This window comes from Podarcis liolepis (genome assembly GCF_965112155.1).
Source record: "Podarcis liolepis genome assembly, chromosome: Z".
Taxonomy (NCBI): domain Eukaryota; kingdom Metazoa; phylum Chordata; class Lepidosauria; order Squamata; family Lacertidae; genus Podarcis; species Podarcis liolepis.
Genome location: NC_139570.1, coordinates 40598958 through 40622475, shown reverse-complemented (window position 1 = coordinate 40622475; position 23518 = coordinate 40598958). Strand labels below are relative to the sequence as shown.

Sequence of the window (23518 nt, the reverse complement as noted above, 5' to 3'; positions counted from 1 at the left end):
TGCTACCAGTATCAATGACCAAGCTGGCTGGGGCAGAAGGGAACTGGAGTCCAAAAACAACTGAAAGCTACAGGTTTCCGGATCTTCTTTTTAAAAGCAGTCAATGCTGGGGCTTAACAGATTTCATCTGGAAAGGCTACATATAATCTCCACAGGCCCACGTATTGGCTCCATCAGGATTATTTGTGCTTTGTAGCCTAGACTTCAGATACAAACAAAATGAACCCAAATGCACGAGATTTATGGGGTGGCAGGTTTTGCAATTTCACAAATTGTCAGTGAATTGTAATTTTTCAAAGATGAATAGTGATCAGTCAAATGAAGCCTGCAAAATCACTTACCATTGGTAGCAAGCAACTACTGAGGAACAGCCAAGTTCTACTAATATGAAATTTCCTCAGATAGTATCATAAACATTGGAAAGGTCACCAATATCCTTTCCTTTTTGGAAAAATGTACAGTTCCCTTACCTTGAACTGTTTTTCCACATTGAAATGCCTGACCAGAATACAGCCAGGAGTTCTTCATAGGTACACTTTGAGATTCTCCTTGTTCACAAGCCGAGAGGCGCTTAAGAGCTATGGAGTTTAAGAATGGGGAAATAATGCCTCTCAAGCCCTCTAGTCACCACCAGCCAGCCTGCTGCTTAATATACCTATAGTGAGAACTCATGCGAATTAAACACATGGGTCAAGAATTTTAACTATAACAACAATTACCAACTGATCAAAGATTATCATGGCATCTAAGATTATTCTGTAATTTACATATGACTGAAGCATACATATTCATGCCAAAGATATGGTTTCCATTCTGAGAGAGATCTAGAAGAGTTTCCCCAGAAAAGAAATATACAGAAAAGAAAAACATCTCAAACCATCTCCCTATCTCTGCTTTCTAATTGGAAGCTTTGTGCAGGGTTTTATCCAGAGCCCTGCTGGACAATCCCATCAGCCCATCTAGTCTGGTATCCCATACTCACGGGGGTCAAACCCAATGTTTATGAGGAGCCCACAAATAGGAGCTGAGTGCAAATTTTAGCAACTGGTATTCAGAGGTATACTGCCTCTGACAGTGGAAGCAGAACATAACTACTGTACTGTGGTCATTAGCCATTGATAGTCTTAACCTCACTTTTATCCTGTTGTTGATTTTTATTGTATAATTGTCATGTTTAGAATGTATTGTATGATGTCTACACATTTTTTTTAAAATAAGTAAGTGTAAGTATGAAATAAATTAAAGTTGAGTTTGAAAAGAGGGCCAGGTGGGCAAAGGGACCATCATCCAGAGAGGTTGTTGCATGCGATCTGCGGCAAACTGGAAGTCCACAGCCCACAAATTTTCACTGTAATCACCGCAATACAAATCAAAGTATTGCTGCTACAGATCAACACTGATCATCCAGGAAAGTAGGTATGAACTACCAACCTAAGGATTCAAAAAGCTTGGTACTTTCTTCAGTAAATCTTTCCCGCTTATTCGCAACCAAGTGCCTTTCAAAGACAGACAGATAAGGGAAACATTTTCCAGAACTGTACATTTTTTCAGTATGACAAATGCGCACTTAGAAGCATTACTAACATAGTTCCGTGCCTAAGGTTAATGTCAGTGTGCGAGGTGTGGAAATCAGTTAACAGTTTGAAACTGGTCCCAGAATTTGCATGACAAAGCAGGCAGCCACTAACATGCAATCTGAAGTACATTAAAAGCCAGCTGATTTCACATAGGGTCACAATGAATAGGTAAAGGACCCCTGGACAGTTAAGTCCAGCAAAAGACGACTATGGGGTGTAGCACTCATCTCACTTCAGGCAGAGGAGCCAGTGTTTATCCACAGACAGCTTTCTGGGTCATGTGAGACAGCGTAGCTGGGGGTGGGTTGCACTGGGCACCACTCACTTACGATGGAATAAGAACCTAAAACACATATAGTCTATCACGCAAGCAATGCAATAATTCTTTCTATGGAAATTGTGTAGCAACTTGTACATAGTTGTAACAGGTAAATCTCATCCCCTGGGCCTGGGACCAATAAGCAGGTTCTCTCAAGTTTTGAGACTACTGCTTCCCCTAGGGGCAGGAGTAGTTAAAAGCAGCCCACTGGGCAAATTTGAAGGATTATGTTGCACTTCCAGGAAAATGAAGGGCATGTGGGTATGCAGGGAGAAACAGAGAGTTGAAAAGTGTGTGTGTGTGTGTGTGTGTGTGTGTGAGAGAGAGAGAGAGAGAGAGAGAGAAAGAGAGAGAGAGAATGCATGGGGGTGGGATGAGGGAGAAAGCACAGCCATCCAGCCCAATTACAATTAAAATAGTGAATGCTTAGCCATTAATCTCATTTGTAGGTATTATAATGCAAGTTCTACACACAATTATAAAGAATGAGTCACAGTTATTCAGATCACACACACACACACACACACACACACACACACACACACCACCCACTTTTATTTTTTAGGTGGGGGGTTAGTTAAAAATCTATTACATAATCCCAGAGAACTACACCCTTGCCTTGAACAGCAGCGGCTAAAGCTGTATGAAGCATTCATATCTAAAGCCGTCTGTAGCTTTTCAGCATTGCTCTCTGACAAAGTCCAGGGAGGCAGTCTCCTGCACATTTAGATTTCTCCAAGCTGTGGAGAGCTGTGACATCACCGGGTAAAAGTTTGGCTTCAGCCAGCCCTCTACTGTTTGTGGTTAAGGGGAGGCCCTGAATGTGTCTCTTGCTGGTGGATCCCTTGCCCTTGTGGGAGGGGGAAGCGGAGCTTATCCAACCAGAACTTGTCTGCTTACCGCATGCTTGATTATCTCCCCCCCCCCTCCTCCAGCATGTAAATCCACCACAAAGAAGCTGAAGTTCAAATAGGGCTGTTTTAGCTTCGCTTGAAATGATGGATTGAAAGCTTCAAAACTGAAATGCAAAGAGGCAGAGCTCCTGAAAAGCAAGTCGGTGCTGCAGCCTATTGTCCCTGAGTGTCCATAGCATGGGGACCGACGACTTTGATTCAGCAAACAAGTTAAAGGAACAAGAATTTAAACAATAAGGAAGTAACAGGACTGCAATAGCCTTCTTATGTTATCCGTCCAAGCACAGTACCAAATGCATGAAGCTTTTCATGCAACAGAAACTAGATAACCCTCATCGCGAATGAATGCATTTATTTTGCTGCAATCAGTGATGTCACTATTTCTCTGGATGATCTAGTCAGTGAATCTTTTATTGTTATCTTTAAAACAAGTCTCAAGATTGAAGAGAGAAACCAGAAGGAAACAGGGTAAGAATTTGAGATGTGTCACATTTAACATATATTTATATTTTCAGTGCTAGCTGCAAAGTCATTTCAAAAGTGCTCTTGATTTAGAAGAACAATGCCAGATTTTTGATAAGGCTGATAAATTTGAGTTAGAAATCTTAAAATGTGGTTTTCTTATTAAAATGAATTCATCTAAACACTGAAATGTTACTAGATCTGCATAGACTTAAAAAAAATAATCAAAATGAATGTTTGTTAATTCAGTTGCTGTGCCAAAGTTCTAAGCATTTCTTAAAGTAAAATCAGCAACAACCAGTCCATCACAACATTGATTGTTTATGTGCAAAATAATTTTTCCTTCCTAAATATAACACAGCAAAATCCTCTACACTTTGTGTCACTTATTTGAAAGGACTATTGTATTACAACCCAGGAAGCTGGTCTTTACTTTCCTTTGACGCACTGATCAAAGATACAGAAAGTTCCTCTAAGTAGCAGCTCCTAGAATATCACAGTGTTTGCATGTTTAAGTGAAAACTCATTTTTTAAAAAGTCCAAGCTAAGTAGAGCTGGGAATAGTCCTCGCAACAGCTTTTGCAATAGATGCCAAGTGGGAAATCTGAAGCAAGCAAGATATGATCAAACAGTATTGGAAAGCTCTTATTTTGCAAAGTTCTTAACACATGAAACAGAAAGCAAAAAATGTTAACACATCTTTCAGCATGGATAGGCTTAAAAGAAAATAAAGTGAGGCCACTGTTAAAGGGGAGTAAGAACAAATGTAACATTTGGGTTTAGCTTTCTAACATTTCTAACAAAATGCTGATAACTTCCTGCTTATCTCAGAAACAAAGGTTGCAGGGGCAGTTATAGGGCCTGCCATCTTTTGTCGGCAATCTCAAAGAGGAAGGATACAAAGTTTGGGATAGGTAATCCTTTAAAGTTTCTGAAGGCATTCGGTACCATTTCAAAACAATGCCCTTGCAGAACTAATCAATGATCCCTGTCTTTTGGGGCATCTATACCACTCCTCAGCAAGTGGGAAATTTGCTGGAGGAGTTCTCAACCAAATGAAGGGGGCTGCATTTACCTGCATAGTTTAAATTACACAGAAAAACAGGACTGCTTCTGCCACACAGGGGTTCAGTAACAAAGTGTGTGTGTCTGTTTGGGGGTTAAGTATTTTGGATGGTTCTGATATTAAAAAAACACTTCCTGCCAGACCATGTTTCACATTTGAGGAGTACGATATGCTTGTTATGATAGTTAATATTAAAAAATATCTTATCTGTCTGCTCCTTACAATATCCAACACAATGAAGTGGCCTCTTATAATTACTTTTCTCCTGTCTTAAGAAGAGTGTTTCCACATACTCTACAGCAAGTTCCATCTAGAACTTTGTCTTGCAAAAATCTTATTTGGCTCTTGAGCCCTTCTGCTTTTATGCACACTGGATTGCGAAATGCACGAGTACCTGGGAGATTAACCCCTGTTGAATTTTTTTACAAGAACCCATTCTACATAGAATTAGGGTGACAACAAAGGATGTGACAGGATGGGAGAGAAAATGATTTTAAAAAGTCATTAAAAGTACCTCACATAATTTTTCATTCCTTAAATATTTAATTTGAGCTCCAGCAGAACAAAACAATACTCAGCACTTATTGACAGGGTACTTATATTCATCTGTGCTGGGAGTGTCTGCATGTAGTAAGATTCTGGGATGAGGTACTTAAGGAGGTCAACACCACAACTAGGCAAACAGTTGCTAAAAAAACATAGTCAGGTATTTTCACTGTTTGAGCCTGGGGGAACATTGTATTTAAGAATTTCATTAGATTCATGTTACTTGCTGCCAGATTTGTGATGACAAAACTGTGGTAGAACAATGCAACTCTATTCATATATCTCTGGTACAGTATTTTTTGGCAAATTGCCATAGTGGATGGAGAAACTTACTAATGAAATCCAAGTCATCAAGGGAGAGCAAACCAGGTGCCTTTTCCCCCCTTTCTTTTTTTTGCAAGAAAGCAGCAATGCTATTTTTCATACTAATAAGACTGACAGTACAAGGAACTAATCCAATATAGCAATGTGGAATACAATCACTCAAATGTCTAGGGATTTATAATATGTTAATACTGTCTTAAGTCCCTCTCTTTGATGAATATGATATGAGTGATTATCTTCTATATTATTATTAGAAGAATCCAATTTAAACTTCAGCTATATATGAAGCAACTGTAAAGAAAAGAGCTCTTGTGATCATGTACAGAGTGACCTTTCCTCTCTACCAGCTATGTGCACCTGCTAGCACATTTCTATCATTAAGAAGCAGAGCTCTATGCCAAAGTGGATGATTTGAAGACCGGCCCCTGTAGCCCTTTGTTTAGAAGCAAAGCACTCTAGAGTTTGGGTGCAAACTGCTTTATAGCTCACAGGCTCCAAATATTTTACATAAGAATCTACTACTGCTGTGGGTTAAAGCCTCAGCAACTAGGACTTGCTGATTGAAAGGTTGCGGTTCGAATCCCTGCGGTGGGGTGCGCTCCCGTCGCTCGGTCCCAGCGCCTGCCAACCTAGCAGTTCGAAAGCACCCCCGGGTGCAAATAGATAAATAGGGACCACTTACCAGCGGGAAGGTAAACGGCGTTCCGTGTGCTGCGCTGGCTCGCCAGATGCAGCTTGTCACGCTGGCCATGTGACCCGGAAGTGTCTCCGGACAGCGCTGGCCCCCGGCCTCTTGAGTAAGATGGGCACACAACCCCAGAGTCTGTCAAGACTGGCCCATATGGGCAGGGGTACCTTTACCTTTACCTTTTTACTGAGTCATCTATGGTTCCAAACGTTCACCAGGATAGCAAACATTTGCACCATTCATATTGCTAGCTGATCAAAGTCTACTGACACAAACAAAATACTTCAGTGGTCTTCTGGTGGTGACCCCTAACCCAACATCTAGGAACTCTCATTATAACAAAATGTCAAGGCCTATGTTGCTTAGGGGAAATGGGAAAGAAGGAGAATGTGAAATAGTCTGACAACTTACAGTATCTACAATAAGATGGGAAACTAGTTAGAGTATCTATAATTAGAATACTTTTGTCACAATTACAACTTCTACAAAATTCAGATTAGATATCAAACCAGTTTTTTTCCACATTCTAGCTATGATAGAATGTATTATAAAATAAGTGGCATCTTTATATAACTACAAATGTACTAGTACCTAGTAGTTGGGTGCTGTCACTGTGTGATTTTTTTTAAAGGACATTTGCACAGAAAACACCCATTACAGCTTTGCATTCTACATTATTCCCAGAGAAAGGGAATAATACACCAATGAACTGCCTACTGCAATCTGGTATGTTCATAAATGGTCAGAGACTCAGGTTTATTTTTTCAGGGAAAAATACCACATGGCTAAACACTAGGTCTTTCATGAATTCTCATTCATTTGGGTATGAAGGTTTGCTGCTTATGAAAATGGGGCCAAAACATTTTGATACACTACTCAGCCTGTGAACTATTATGGAGAAAAACCCTCCAAAAACTGGTACCCAGTTGCCTAAACAATTTATGACATACATATATTGAAAGGGGAAAGACCATGAACTTTCATATCCACTTGGGTATTAACTTGGGTTTCCATCTATCTTTAAATGTGATTGCGATCACATATATTTAAACATGATCTTCTTTTGTTGATGTTAGGAGTGAAGTGGGAATTGCTGGGCAGATTATCTTTGCTTTGAGCTTGTTATATCTGTGAAATATATGTTTTCCTGACTTACTAAGGCTGATTTAATTTTGATAAGCTTTCTAAAACTTCATACAATTATCTTCTTCCCTGAGTATTAATTGTTCAGGCATTAAAGGTTGCATCTAAACCAGCAATGGACTCTGATTCAGTACAGCATGGGGCCTTCCAGAGACATTGCACCCCTCTCTTAGTACAACAATAATAGTAGCTATATGCTGAAATGTGCCTCTAAGACATAAAAGCCTGCCTTGGTGTTGGGGTATAGCTGAGTTGTTAGTCAAGCCAGAGTGTCAGCGAAATACAAAGTAGATCAACAACCTCCAAAGAGCAGAAGTAAAACTGCTGAAATTTCAGTGGTATTTCAAGATAGTGTAGATAAACAGGAGAGATGGAGCAAGAAACTCAGCGATGATATAATCCACACATTCCAATAAGTGCCTATGACACACAAATATCTTCCACACAGAAACATACTATGGCAGTCCTGCTTGCTAGGTCAACAATGGATGTTTCTGAAAACTATAGTTAAATTGCAGAGAAAAAGTGACTTAAAGACAACAGGTGTGTGCTAGCTTGGGAGACAGCAAGCAGGCAAATTAGCAGTGGCTGCCCGAGAGAAGTGGTGCAGAATCAAGGCTGGCATTGGTGGGCACCTGGTGAATGTCCACACCCCAGTATAGGGTCTACTGATTAGAATCACCTAGACCCGTTCCATCTCTTTGTCACTGCAACCTGCTTCTGCACCTGCCTCTTGCTCTGGCTCAAAGCAGATAAGCAAGCAAACAACAGTTATGAGCAGTAGCTGTCACTGTCTGCTTTCTTATTGGCTTTGTCTAGCAAGCAATCATGGGATGGCACTGATGAAACAGATGAGAAGCACCAACAGGCAACAACAGTAGTGAGGGGGTACACTTATTGAGAGAGGAGAACATATTGAAGGTGTCTTGCTCAATCCTCCTTTCCCCGCCTACAAAACAAACACCACCACCCCCCAAAAAACCTAGCTGAGGTCACATTTAATGGACCAGAATGCTTAGTGGGTTTGTTTTTTTAGCTTCTCTCCAAAGTGCAATGTAACTTCCCATAAAACATTGCATTGTGCCATCTGCATACTCTGCACTGATAAATTCCTATTGTACAGCTCTTTGCATTTTAGCATAGCAAAACAAACAAACAAACAAGATATCTTTAAGACAAATAGATTTAATGTTTAGGCACAGAAAATACCTTTATGATATTTTATGGCTATGGGGATTTCCATTTGTCTTAGTAAGAAATTTTAATATAACCCTAGTAAATACATATGCTAGTAAAGACAAAGTATAACCTGTTTCTTTTACTATGGGATCCGAAGTAGATTAGTCTCTTGCAGTGTTGACTTTAGCTTTCCAAACATCAGCTCTGTCACTTAAAAAGAATTCTGCAAAGACTCATAGAAGAATCTTTGTTTAAATTACAAAATGTTCTCCCTCAAACATATAATTCATAGTAATTTGTAGTCCTTAAAACTGCATAAATAAGATTACCCACACTTCTTTTTTCCCTATTTGAAAACTCTACAGTTGTGAAGATAACAAAGGTAAGAGCTCTCATGAAATGTCTCATGAAATACCAAGCCACCACTTGCAGGCTACGACTTTGTGACTATATAAATAGTCACAGGATATATAACAGGATATTAGGACTGAGCCACATATTATCCAAACAATATTTTCAGTGTGAAAAGTGGGTTTTCAGGTGAAATATGTTTCCTGAAAGAATGCCTAACCTTATCCCTTTTGCATCTATTTGTTGGTGAAACTTTTTTGGTCCAAGTGTGACACTGTCATGTATCCAATCAGATTTGGCTATGTGACAATGTTAACTAAGGGCAACTGAAGCTAATTCAGAGGGAACAGAAACATTGCTCTCAATCCCAATTAGCTTTGTTTGGCCTCTGAAGTAGTATTGCCTAGCCAAATATGATTGGCTATGTGACAGCATCATTATTACAAGGATGCTGGGCAACTGAAATAAAAAATGGTGTTGAAACTGCATCAGGTCTGGTCTTCAAAAAGGTTCCCAACAGAGCTACCACCTGAAAGCCAAATACAAAGGGATGGGAGTAAGTGCAGGCTGCTGTACATGTGGTGTGCATTATCTATCTATAATATACATGCGCGCGCACACAGATTTGTAAGCCGAGGTGGTACTTTCTCTCTGATCTCCCCATGAAAAAGTATCTAAAACAAAAAGGGTATCCGAAAAATTGCATAAAAGGCAGTGCTTTTCAATGGGTGGGGGGAGTTTCCTAGAAGGTGCCTCTTGTTTCAGAAATAACATACTATTCCAACATCGTATTATCTCAAGCATTTTAGTCTTAATTGTATAATCAACACAAGAAATTACTGGGGATGAAGAATATTTTTGAGGGGTATGTCAGTGCAAGCTTTGTGACACCATTAAAGAATCTAGGACATTGTCCTCAAATCGTATAATACAGCCCCTTGGGATGGCAAAATGTCTTGGGTCCAATCTATCTGAGCTCTTGCTAAATGTTATCATATAGTTCTTATCAGAGCTATTTTTTTTAGAAAAAGGTGCCAGAACTCTCCATGAATGCTTCCTTGGTTCTCTTATAATGGCAATGGTGCCCACCTGAGAGGTGCTGGAACTGAGTTCTGGTGAGTTCTGGCTGAAAAAAGCTCTGTTTTTTATTCTCTCTAGCATTTATAAATAAAGTACTCTCCTCTCCTGGTTAAGGAAATATGATAGTGGACCCTTAACTTGCACTGAGCTACAGATATAATATAAATGAGGTCCTGGCATAGGAAGGAAAACTTTATCTAGAATCACAATGATAATTTGATAGAACTTGAAGAAATTTTATTTGCAACTTTAACAAAAGTAGCAAAACATGCTATAACTTAAAAGCTGAAAGTATATGTAAAAAAGCCTTACAGTGCAACATGATAATTCCCACAGTGAGTCTTGGTTTTCTCACTTGTAACTTGAAGTGCCAAGGAAAATATCTAGTTTTGTTTTTCCTTGTCAGGAACAGGGGAGAAAAGTAATATATTTTCTTTGGAAGCTTGTTTCCCCTCTACTTATTAGATAAGAACATTTTCAGTTGTGCCCCTCGAGACACAATTAGTTGAACAAACGCTGTAAGAGTAAACACAGTAAGGTCCATTACTGCCTCACTCTTCTTACCCCTTTGCCAGCCATTTGAATAGTCAAGACCAGATGGTTAGAAGAAATCCCAGCCCTACTTGTGTTAATGGAAGCTCAGGCACTGATTTCAGCATACTCAAAATTCCACACTAAAACACAACAGCAAAAGAACTTCTCCAAACCAGTAAACCAAGTTCAAAGGCATGGGTTTTTTTCTTTTGGATTCAGAGCATGAAATGTGCTTTTGAAAAATGTGTGAAGGAAAGGTGAAAGGTAGAACTGTTAAAGAGAGCCAGTAGGGTTGAGTGGCTATGGAGCTGAAATCTGATCTTGGCTAAAGTTCCACCTCAGCTATAAACTCACTATGTGGCCTTGGACAAGTCACTTTCAGCTTCAGTTTCCCATCTTTAAATACAAATAGCAACAATCATTCTTACTGTCAGGCTCCTGTCCCAAAGTACAGTGATAACAACTCTTACTTGTAAACAAAGAAGAAATCTTTATTCAGGCTAATAGCAGTAAAGGCTCAGCAGCAAGCACAAAGGCCAGATGTCAAGATTCCAAAGTTCATAAGCAAGGTTCACAATAGAACAAAACCTATGAATATGTCCCAACAGTTGACATGCCCCTCCCACAAAGCTTTTAAAGATGAGGCAGGGTGAGCTCACTCAGAAGACTCGTTCGTCCTATAGTTCTGCAACACGCACAAAGTGTGCTGTTTGGCTGGGTGCATCTGATCTCACGTTCAAAGGCACCATCTAGTTCTTGGCGTCAAGATTGTGTCCTGCACCTCTGCCTCTAGCTTGGCTGCCACCTCCTTCTGTTCAGATCCTCCTTCTTGCTGGCCAAAGTCCTCCCCTCCTCACTGATGAGAAACTCTTCAGGAGGAGCAGAGGAGAGAGCTGGCAGCTCTGCTTCTCCCTCTCTCACATCTAGAGTCACAAGGGGAGGACATCTCTTCTTTATTCCAGGATGCCAGTCTTCCAGTCTTCCAGTCCCCCATTTGCTCCTTCTTCCTCCTCCACGCCATATCATGTCAGAGCCAAGGGGCCCATGGCACTAACACTGTCATATAAAATGCTACATAAATTACTAGTGATAGAAATAGCAACAGCTGCTGCTATAGTGCATCTAAGTACAATCATTGCTAATATTATGACTTATCTTCATACAAATGATCTTTATCTGTGCACTTTTGTTGTTGTTGTTGGAGGAGGAGCTTTTGTGATAGCAAAACTAGAGCATTAAGGCATTATGGCCTTTATGCTAGCCTACTCTTAAAATGGAGAAACACTGTAAAAATACAACATGAAGGAATTTCAACAGAAAAACTGATATTCTAGTCATGTTGAATAAGGGTTTGAAAGGAGAAAGAGGGAAAAGAGAGACCTGAAAGCTATACATTGAAGCAAGTCCTCACTCCCACCCCCGAGCCTGCTTTTTAACAACTACTATGCTGAAGACATTTTCAAGAATAGTTCAACTGTGTAAAGTAAGAGGGCTGGAAGCCTGCCAGGGTCACCAAGTGTGACCCACTGTGCAAATGCAAGTTAAAGCTGTCTGAGGGAGTTTTAATTTATGCTTCAAATTTCTTCAAGAATTTGACTGGCATTGCTTTAAAGACTACACAGAGCTTATAACAGTTCCTTCTTCCTTTCACAAAAGAATTTTGTCATACAGTACTATCATGCATTATGTTAACACTAGAAATCCTTTCTTGATGTCGTCATAGTCCGAGCTCAAGTACTTACTAAAGTGCTGTCTCATTTGGATTGGCTTTTGATTTGGGAATTAGTTAGGCGTTACAAAATCTTCACATCTATGAAGTAGATATTTTGAGTATTCCGTTTTATTGTATTTCCTTTTTTAAAACTGCTGTTACCTTGCTGTAGGCTTTTCGAAAGGTCTGAATAGAAATTTAATTGTATAATCAATCTGAGAGGTTTTCTTGGGAACCCAGAAACATTTTGGGGTGCTACTTCTAGATATTCCAGCCAAAGAACTCTGCAATACACATCAAGAGAAAATAGAACCAATGCTCACTATAATTTCCCCCTCAAATCATTTTTATTAAATGCTCACTATTTTAAAGACTTTCCTTGGGACTGAACTTTGCAGAACATTAGAATTGAACCTAGCTCGGGAGCTACACCATGGTTACACAGCTCATGGTTTGCTTTGAGAAAAACAAACCATGGGCCCATTTTTACAGCTAACACTAAACAAACTTGTTGTGTAGCTTGTTGTAGAATGGCAGCAGGAGGTCCATGGGAGGAACAAAGCAACCACCATTTTATCACTGGCCACCAGCACACTTACTCATTTGCTGTAAGCCATAGTAAATGAAAATGAAGCAATGAGTAAAACTGAGCATTCGGTAACTGAAGGCACCAGGCACTACATCTGTCACAATATATTCTTCTTCTTGAGGCAGAGCACCGGATTGTACTCCTCCACCCAACCTAATTAAGATTTATAGTAAACAAAGCTGGTCAAGTTATTTTGGCACTTGAGGCAGAAAACCCCACAGATGCCTCTACCTGGCAATAAAAACACAGCAATTAAATATTTGTTGCCATTTAATAACATCCAATATCAATCATGTGAGGTGGCTGCCTCACTCAGTCTAATGACTATCTTTCCTGCAGAAGAGCAGAATATGGACACATCTTCAAAATGCCTCCTCTTATTTCAAATCATCTATCAAATCAGACTGAGGGCTCTCCCTGAAGAAGCCCAAGCACTGGAGCAACTTTTTTCCAACTTTTCCTGGTCCTCCTGGGTCTTTGATAGGACAAGAGGGCATTGTATGAAGCTAATCTATCCCAATTTATTAGTAAAACAACAACCAGTGAGCTCTCACCTACCACTTTTTCCACATCTCAGCCTGCTATTCCCACCAACATTAAACAGAGTTGTTCAGGGCGCTCTTTCTATCTCTGCTTCTAACGGTTGTAAACAGCCATTCAGTCTGCATGGGTAGGCAAACTGAGGCCCGGGGGCTAGATCCGGCCCAATCGCCTTCTAAACCCGGCCTGTGGACGGTCTGGGAATCAGCATGCTTTTACATGAGTAGAATGTGTCATTTTATTTAAAATGTATCTCTGGGTTATTTTTGGGACATAGGAATTCATTATTATTAAAAAAATTAGCCCAGCCCCCCCCCCCCAAGGTCTGAGGGACAGTGGACCGGCCCCCTGCTGAAAAAGTTTGCTGACCCCAGCAAGCTACATATCAGAGAGAGCAAGGGAGGGAGAGATGGAGAGATGTAAGCAATCATCAGAACAAAGCCCAGGGTGTTACTATTTACTTCAAAAGAATCTGTAAGCTACTAACATGCTGTCTGTATATACATATTTATTTATTTATTTCCCCCATCACAAGGGAGACACCTAGTCACTACAGATAATGAGGCTTATGACAACCTTGTCCATTCTCTTTTTAGAAGGCCAATTTAACCAGATTTCTGGTTAAATTTGCCTAACTGCTAACTTGATTTTGAACAACAGTTTCATACTTTTAAATAAAGAGGTATTTCTAAGGATCAGTTACCATTTTTAAAACACATTTACTGCCTAGTAGAACAGTACTGCTTTTTTGTTTGCTGTGATTTATTACTGGGTATTTAATATTGTGTATGTACTTCATATTTAAAACAGATCACAAAGCGCTTTTCATACAAGCCAATTCAAAAATAAAGGGACAATGAAGGCAGCAGTTTGCTTATTGCTAATGGCTATTGTGGGAGTGCGTGCCAGCAAGACCCAAGATTTCGAAGGCAGCGATGAGGGAGAGGAGCAAGAATTCATTTACACAAACAGGTATAAGCGCTCCAGCGACACACAAGACAAGTGCACTTATACCTTCATTGTACCTCAGCAGAAAGTGACGGGTGCCATTTGTGTTAATTCAAAGGAACCCGAAGTACTTGAAAACAGGGTAAATAAGCAAGAACTAGAGCTACTGAACAATGAGCTGTTAAAGCAAAAGAGGCAAATAGAAACCCTCCAGCAGCTGGTGGAGGTAGATGGAGGAATTGTTAATGAGGTGAAGCTTTTACGAAAAGAGAGCCGCAACATGAACTCGCGGGTCACCCAGTTGTACATGCAGCTGCTGCATGAGATCATCCGAAAACGGGACAATGCTTTAGAACTTTCCCAACTGGAAAATAAGATACTGAATCAGACTGCTGACATGTTGCAGCTTGCAAATAAATACAAAGACCTGGAGCACAAGTACCAACATTTGGTATCCATTGCTAATAACCAGTCTATAATAATTGCACAGCTAGAAGAGTACTGCCAAAGAACACCCTCCATTAAACCAATCCCACAACCTCCACAGCCACCAAATCGAGTCTACCAGCCTCCCACTTACAATCGTATCACTAACCAAATATCCACCAATGAGATCCAGAGTGACCAGAATTTAAAGATTCTACCACCGACTCTCCCAACCATGTCTTCAGTTACCAGTATCCCAACTTCCACTGACAAACCATCAGGTAAGTGGAGTACTCAATATACCTAAATATCACTAATGCCTAAACAGCTTTATAAAACAAAGTCTCAATCTCATTATTGTGTATGTTGTAATGATGACACCTCAGAGCTTAAAAGAGTGAGCTGCAATAACAAGATGGGGACTGCAATAACAAGATGGGGACATATGAGAATTATCAGGCAGGGCAGGGTTGAGCTCTTTGAAAAAAACACATAGTGCAACAGTGCAAGACAACTAAGCTCTGGAGCTAGAGGTGTAGTTTTTTGCTCACTATCTTCAGATCAGACTGATTTCTTAAAAGCATGGAGCATTTAAGAATGCTCCAGAATACCAGAAGCTGCGAGGGGCGAGTCAGGCCAATTTCATCCAACTCCACCTTGTTCCCTGTCACATCCAACTGACCTCCTCAACGTTTCAGTAGCCCCATTTTGCTGCATAGGCATGGGATCATTGAGGTCAGTATCAAAGGTATGAAGTGAGCAAATGATAGTGCTATGAAACCGCTTTATACATTTTGCATTCTTGCTTTAAAATAACAGGATTTGACATGTCAATACTTTGTGATAGAGATGGGATTAGCTTATTTTCTAAAGATGCTTTGCATGTTGCCTGACCTACATTATACAATGCAGAAAATTTGGATATTTCATTCAGTTCAATTCATTCATTCATTCATTCATTTGAGCCTTTATAAACCATTAACTCATAGAAAGTATAATAGTGGTGTACAATAAAATAAACTAAAATAAATAAAGTTAAAAAACAATTAAAAATAATATGATACAGAACAAATGACCAACACGGAATCAAATTAATTATTTAAAAACACTTGGCAAAAGAAAAACACTTTCATGCAAGCGATGAAATATTAAAATTGTAGGCACCTGTCTTGGCCCAGTTCACATGTTATAGTAAACAATAATAATTTACCAATAATGTGCCTTTCTGAGTTGTTTTCCTCCCACTAAGGTTCAAGGGTAATAAACCATTATCCACAGCTTAGTGGTTACGTCCAAACCAGGGATTGCAGCTTGCTTTGCTCTGATAATGTGTAGTTCTTGACAGGCTGGAGAGATGTAGGGTGTGTATGGGTGGCCACCTCTAACTATTGTGTGGGTTCAATGTAACCCATTTGTTGGCTCTGATCCTACTCACAACTGTTACATAGCCCATGGATAGCTGCATATGAGGAAATGCAGCCCTTGGGCTCAAAAATTGTCCCCATCCCTGCTATAGCGATTCTGAGTACAAGGTTGCATCTCCTTGTCATCATGGGTCTGCCAAGGGTCCTATGCGCCATAATTTTTATATGCAATGGTAAGTTAATTATTTCTTCAAGTTAAAGCAGAAGGATACAATCAAAATCACTGGAACAAGTTACTCATGATTTGAAAATTAAGTCCTATTTATTTAAATTCAACTAGATTAGAATGGATCCAATCCAGTGTTGTATGAGTTTACCTTTTTTATCTTGTAAGAGCACGTGTTTATACAGACTGGGAGTGGGAAGCCTGTGGTTCTCCAGATGTTGCTGGACTAACTACAAATCTCACCAATCCCAGATGTTGGCCATGCTGGCTGAGAGTGGTGAAAGTTGGGAGTTAAATAATATCTGGAGGGCCTCATGTTCCCCGCCCCTTGTACACACACACACACACACACACACACACACACACTGCCAAATAAAACAGTCTGACAGGTGGGAGGATATAGCAAGGGCAGGAAAAAATAATCAACTCATTTGTGAAATATTGGGTTATGATGATTTTGAGAGTTTATTAAGCCTCGTAAACATTCCAGGGTCCTTTAATGTACAGCATAAAACAACCAAATGAAAAGGTTTATTAAAAAGGAGTCATAACTTTTCTTTTTTTAATGCATCGACCATTTCAGAGGTTACTTAAAAACTGAGTAAAACAACCAAAAAGACTATTCATGGCTCTTTTGGCCCAAAGAAACCAGGCTGTAAGCAGGCATGTTTAAAGACACATGGTTGTGTTTTCTGCTAGTATTGTTTTTACTAAGGGAATGGTTAGTGGTAAAAGGTGACCTCACTCCAAATAGCAATGTTATTATTGTTATTATCAGTTTTTCCATTATGAACTCCTTGATTTCAAATGGATTATAACTTGGCCAGAAACCTTTGCTCCAGGCTGAAACATGACATCAAATATGGCAACCTGGCAGCAATTAAAGAATCAAAATAAAAAACAGGTAAAACACTGTTTTTAATACCAGTAGCAAGAAGAAAAATTCCCTGTTACTGATACTTGAGCCCATTGTTAAAAGTCATGCTACAAGCAGGGGGGGAAACAAACAAACAAACAAACAAACAAACAAACAAATGCACTTAAGCATCACATTGTTCAGCCACAGGTTTCTGGATGACTGCACCTTTGGGTATTGTGTTACTCAGAAGAGGAGCGCAAAATTTCATCAGAGAATCATTTGCCATATACACAGTACTGAAAGCACTATTAAACAAGAGACAATAGTTTGGCTTTATCATGGCCCATAAGAGGAACCTAAGTGGAAGCATGAGGGGGAGAATAAAGTTAGGCAGCAAGATCTCATAAACAAATGTTTAAAAAGACACGCAAAGCTATAGCCACATCAAAGAAATGATATAGGCATAGATGGGACTACTTAGCATTTTGAAATTTCATGAGAGGCATAGGCATTTACTTGCACAAATCTCTGCTGAGAAGTGATTTGGTCCCATTAGTTCATGTTACTTCCTCCATCCAGCTGAAGCAGTAGCTCTGCTCGGCGTGAGGGATTTAAAGATATTTGGGCTAGATAGGAACATCCTATTGTCTAGTCTATGCATATTGACTTGAAAGTATGCCTCAGAGTGCTTAATGAGGATTACTTCTTAGAATGTGTGTAAAGACTGTAGTCTTAGAGACTAGTCACATGAATGTTAGCACATGGGAACAAAAGAAAAGAATCAAGTTGCTGAATTCCAGTTTCATCAGACTGTCATTGGTATGACACCAGATAGGTTTTTAGCAGATGAGAGAATATTCATACTGAAGGCCAATCAAGACTGAATGCAGAAGCATGAAGACAAAGCCAACACTACTTTAACTTGCCCTAAGCTTTCCCCCATTGCCACCATGGCATATTGTCAGATTCACACGTAACATTAAACTATGATTTAGTGATACTCACATGTGTCTGTAGACTTGAATTCTTCCCCATTAATCTGTTCTCTTCTAGTAGAGCCAAAAAGAGATACAACCTGTTGCTCCCATTTCCAACTAAGCATAGCTGCATGTTATGGCTGTGCCCAAACAATAATTTGTGTTAACTATGGTTTTGTGTGAGGGTCACTAACCTTTGACCCTCTAGTTGTTATCAGACTACAAATCTGATCATCCCTGGTCATTGGCAATGCTGGCTGGAGCTGATGGGAGATAGAGTCCAACAACATCTGGAGGGCCAAATGTTGGCCACCCTGGTTGAAGAACAAGCCAATGTCAAAACACAGTTGATTATGTTAGCTTGTTTCCCTGAACCATAGTAAATATTGGCACAGTTTCTAATTTGGATGGAAGTACATAACTATTGGAAGCTGAAAATGGAAGCAAAACCTTCCAATCTCATGGCCATGTCAGAGGAAAAGAGGTGGGTATGTAAGCCCTATCCTGTTCAGACTCATTCTGTAGTGCTAAACTATAGTTTAGCATAGTGTTCAGTAACTTAGTAGTTGCTTAAAAGGGGGCTTCTGACAGAGTTTAGTATGATGTGTATTTTCAGATCATAACCTTGGTCTTAGGGAACAGAAATGAGAAATTCATATCAAAGTTTACAGAACATAGTCTGATGAGGTCTGAATCTGACAAGTGCCTGGATGGGAAACCACCTGGGAACATCTATATGTATCCCATCACTGAAGGCAAGATATAAAATTTTACTTGTAAACACGTTTTGTTAATCCTGAAATACCCTTCCAAATTTAGTGAAGCAAATCCATACATAATCATTACTATGACAAAGTAAGAACAACAGCACTACATGTTCAACGTTTAATTCCATAACTAGGCCAAATGTGGTTTTTTTGGGGGGGGAGAGAAATATGGCATCATATTTTAAAGATATATACAGAAATATATTTTGTCAACTTATGACATATGTGGTAAATCATAAATTCAACAGAAACACTTACAATTCGGGCAAAATTTCATTGATAGTGTCACAGTGAGTTTAAACTTCTTTACAAATCCCAGGAGAAAATAAAACGTGACGGATACAATTTTTCAAGCGCCAGGAAAGAGTGTTCCACAACAAAAACTGGAAAGAAGCTGCACATAAGCCTCAGACAGTAGTGCTGGAGAAAAACATTCTCATGAACGTCACTAAGAATAAAGGAGTAGCTTTCGTAGTGCCATAATTTATTAGACTTGCTGTTTTCTGTGGATAGGATTAAAGTAATATGTTTTTGTCAAACTACTTGCCAAATGGTCTCATTCTACAACAAAACATTTGAATAGAGCTACGAACAAAGCTGTTACTATATTTAAAAAGGGCCCTTAAACTATGTCTAATATGCACAATTGTGAGGGTGGAATTCTATACACGAATACAATTGTTCCATCAACATAAGCATTTCTGCTTGCTAGATGGCTTGCTAGATCTCTTTCTATGTGCTGTTCTGGGGTTCTCCCAACTCTCCAGAGCATATTTGGGGGAAGCATGGGGGAAGGAGAGGGAGGAAAGTCCCCTTGTGCTAGCTTATGCAAGCAATACTGGGTTGTTGACTCCAGTTTTGAGTATGCTGCAATTCTAAGGGAACACAGAGAAGTCACAGAATTCAGTTTCCTGAGATAAACAACTTCCAGTTTCTTTTAAAAAGCAATCATGTAGTTCCTTGCTAGTTTCCTAGCAAAGTATGCTTGAAAGTGGGTAGCCTGTTGAAATCAGGCTGAGTAAGATTTCCAAGGGCATAGCTTCAATGCCTTGCAAGATTCCTTGTTCTGCTAGTCTCTTGACTGGCAAAACTGAAAACAGCCATGTAGTAAATAAATAATTACAAGGTAATGTTTATAATTACATTCATTTGCATGATTTATTAATGCTGCAAAGTACTGGTTTTCATGGCAAGGAATAGAAATAGATTTTTTTAGAGCACATACTCCAGACAAATTTGTTCTAGGTCCTGGAAGAATGCAGTCAATAACTAAAACTACAGCATTCTGGACTACTGATGGTGAATTCACACGGCCCTTCTGCAATCATTTAATGTCAAGATCTAAATAGATTCCATTATTGTGGCCAGGTATAAAACCTTGCATATTTCTTAGCCATGGCTACCTAATAATACCTAAATTTAATAATAATACCTAAATTTAAATACTATTTATATAAAAATACTTTTCTGTGTTCCTATGCTTGGTAGGGAGCTTTTCCCCACTTTTTCTTCTCCATGATCCCAAAAGGTAGCAGTTGAACAGAAACCATTTCTTATTCAGAAATAGGAGGAATTCACAGCGCCAAACACTAGATTTGTACCTTCGATCCAATGCCACTTCCATTGGCAGAAAGCATTTTCTGCATATGGAAGGGCCATTTTGAGCTAGTAAAGAATGTTGGGTGAGAAAAACAAGCCTAGAGCCAAATAAATTGTTGCATTTGCACAAGCTCCTCTGGAAAACTTTGTATGAGCTCCTTACAATACATTTTGATGACCTGCTAGCGTGCATATGCTTCAGCCTGTGTTTTCAGCTCACCATGTTTCTCATCCTTTGATGCAACCCATAGAATATAATAGTTGCACTGCAAGAGGATGTCTGCAACTGCTTGCGCAAGATTTCAAAAATATAGCATTAATACATTTTTTCCTCCCAATTGTTTGCATCCCTGACAGGAATGCATCATTAACTGCAAGATACCACTTTTAATTCTGAGTCCTATTACATAAGGACTACAGTTTTTCAATTCTTTTTGTTTATTGCCCAAGTAACCCTGCATGAAATATATTTTCTAAAATGTGTGAAATACATTTTCTAGAATAGAGAAATAAAGTGTGGTTTTTTGTGTTGCAAACTTTTTTTTAAAAAAAACTTCATTCCAAGGCAAACTTCACAATTCTTAGCAAAACAAAGCTTCTAAATGTTAAGAAAATTGCCTGGCCCTCCCCAAAATTTAAGGATAGTGTCCTTGGCTTAGGTTTGGAAACAGCTGGATGCAACCCACCTACCCAGGAAATTTCTAACTGTGTTACTCCTGCAGGAGCTAGAGTTGCACCCCTGCAGAGAGATTAAACAATTACCTTATTACTACAGATTCTTTCTACTGTTCATACTGCCAGGGGACCAAGAATAATTTGCTCTTCCAACTTACTAGCACCTCCTTAGGGACACCTACTTCCCACTCTAAAGAACTTGGATATGAACGCAGTACCTACAAAACTGTATTTTCCTTTATTCAGTCATGGAAAACGTCCTTGGCTCCAAGGGAGATGCTGGAAATGTATCATAAACTGCAGAGTTCCTGAAGCCCTTCTATAGTATCATTTAACTAACAATTTTGCAATGCTCTATCTGATTAATTTATCTTCCCCACCATTTTTAAATAAGTTATTTTTTTAAACATCAGCAATGGGAAAGGGGGATAGGAAGAATGAACTGAGATTATAGCATTTCTAAAAAGGAACTTATCTATTGCAAAATGTGCCTGGAAACAAATTCAAGTGCAACTATGATGTCCACCGCCTGCTTTAATAGTCTGGAAATTTCATCCAATGAATACAAATATTCATTTTTTTGTAAAGATGCTGAGCATTGCAGGATGAAACTCATCAGAAATACTTTCTCCTGTAAAAATAAGCTTAAACCCTGCTCTCTCTGGCAGCTTTCTATAGGCATTAGGCACAACTTCCCAGTGCACATACAGTACATTAAATTGCTGCAAAATAGACACATTGGATTTTTTAAAAAAATGCTGTGTGACAAGAAGTACAGCTGCAACAAACTCCTTAACTCTAAATAAGATATGGAGGAGGGGGGAAAAGAGAGGTTCCAGTATGTTATATAGTATGCTGTTTTACATTACTATTTTTTAACTGTGGTGTGCAACCCTCTTGTGTTGAATTTATTCCCCATCTTAGTTTTGTAGCTGAAATTCAACATATTTTATTTTCAGTTACATCTTAGAAATAAAACTAGTGTGGCCCTTTCTTTTATTCTGTGCAAACACTATCAAAGGGACGCTACCAATACGCTCTGCTTTCTACGAGTTTTGAAGAGCACCACCAGAAAATGACAATATTCTCCAAGACATGACAACTGCAAACTCAGTCAGAATGTGATATTTGTAGCACCCTCTGTAGCACTTCCATCCATTATTTCCATTCATCAAGTAACTTTCCAAGAAAAACTACAGTAACAAGGCCCACTTTTTCCTGTATAGTAATACATATTGAGCAATATTGTTCATAGAACATTGCATTAATGTAGCTGTAGACCAGGGGTGTACAACTCAAAGAGTTCTGGTGGGGGGCACTATTATATTTTCATTAAGAAGGCGATATTACTACATTAATCATAAAAAGCATTTCTTGTTACATATGACAAAGTAAACTATCCATGCCTGATGAACCTTTCTTTGAAGGCTATCACAGCATTCTGATAAGAAGTGTCCTAAAAAGTACTTTATGCTAAGAACTTCCCCTAAAATGCATTGCCACAAGCGAGTGTTGTGGGGCATATGCTCAGTTTGCATAGAATAACATGCAGGGCATCCAGTAGATGTTCAACTGCAATTTAAGTTTTCCTCAAGAAAGGATGACTCTACCTAGGGTGTCATGTTTAATTCTATCTGTCCTCTGATGGCTTTCTTTCCCATGTTCTGAGAAAAAATATGGTATTTGGGTACGGTATTGCTTCTTGTGACTATTAGCGCCAGTTGTCTTTTTGCTTTAAATTTGATTTAATAAACAAATAGAGCAATTGTGGAGTAGGGATTCCAAGGCAGCGCAACTGCTAAACATCAAGGTAGAGGGGTAGAATTTTTTATGTTTCCTTGCACTGACTCCAATGGGAGAGGAATGGCAATGCCAGTCAAAGGGCTGACATGCTTTGAGGCCAATTTTGCGGTCATGTCAGAAGAACAAAAGGCTTCAGACTCTGCAAATCCATGATTGCCTACAGCATGCCCCCTGAATGCCACCACCCCCTCTTGGCACAGCAGCATTTATACAGTCATACCTTAAATTACAGACGCTTCAGGTCGCATTTTTTCGGGTTGCAGACTGCCAAAACCTGGAAGTACTGGAACGGGTTACTTCTGGGTTTCGGTGGTCGCGCATGCACAGAAGACCAAATCGAAACCCGCGCGTGCGCAGACGCGCCGCTGCGGGTTGCAAACGTGCATCCCACATGGATCATATTCGCAACCTGAGCATCCACTGTACTGTTTCGTGAAACGTCAAACATGCTTTGACTGGCAGCAGGACTGCAATCTATATCTTGCTTCACCGTTGATGAAAGCCTGGTAAAATACTGATTCTAATTTCAACAACAAACAAGGGGGGGAATCTGTATTTTTCCTGTTCATTTGGACTCTAAGAACACAACATCTGTAGGATTTGGGGGTGATGATGGTAGAGATAAATACTTGCTAAAGCTTCAAATTATAAAAATGTAGTAACTCAAACTGGTTCAAGTGGCTTTTTAAAAAGAACAAGCAAGGCATCACATGGAAGATGTAATAAGCTTGTTATCTTCTGGAGGGTAGGACTCAAGCCAATGGCTTCAAATTACAAGAAAGAAGATTACAACTAAACATCAGGAAAAACTTTCTGATTGCAAGAGCAGTTTGACAGTGGAACAGTCTCCC

The 23518-nt window shown here is 39.4% G+C and overlaps 2 protein-coding genes and 1 long non-coding RNA gene across 16 annotated transcripts in view; 1 reads left to right on the top strand and 2 right to left on the bottom strand.

Moving 5' to 3' along the window:
* RALGPS1 (Ral GEF with PH domain and SH3 binding motif 1) overlaps positions 1-23518 on the bottom strand; it is a 216892-nt gene that overhangs the window by 87541 nt on the left and 105833 nt on the right. The gene's annotated exons all lie outside the window — the stretch shown is intronic.
* Positions 2704-23518, top strand: part of ANGPTL2 (angiopoietin like 2) — a 28588-nt gene continuing 7773 nt past the window's right edge. The window contains exons 1-2 of the mRNA XM_083485949.1: positions 2704-3278; positions 13834-14678. Coding sequence (XP_083342075.1) covers positions 13880-14678 — 799 coding nt within the window. The 5' untranslated portion in view covers positions 2704-3278; positions 13834-13879. The remainder of the gene's footprint in view (positions 3279-13833; positions 14679-23518) is intronic.
* On the bottom strand, positions 5269-11832 carry LOC310698686. Its single transcript, XR_014521700.1, has 2 exons — positions 6084-11832; positions 5269-5732 (listed from the first exon to the last, which is right to left on the bottom strand). It is a non-coding gene; the product is annotated as an uncharacterized lncRNA (long non-coding RNA).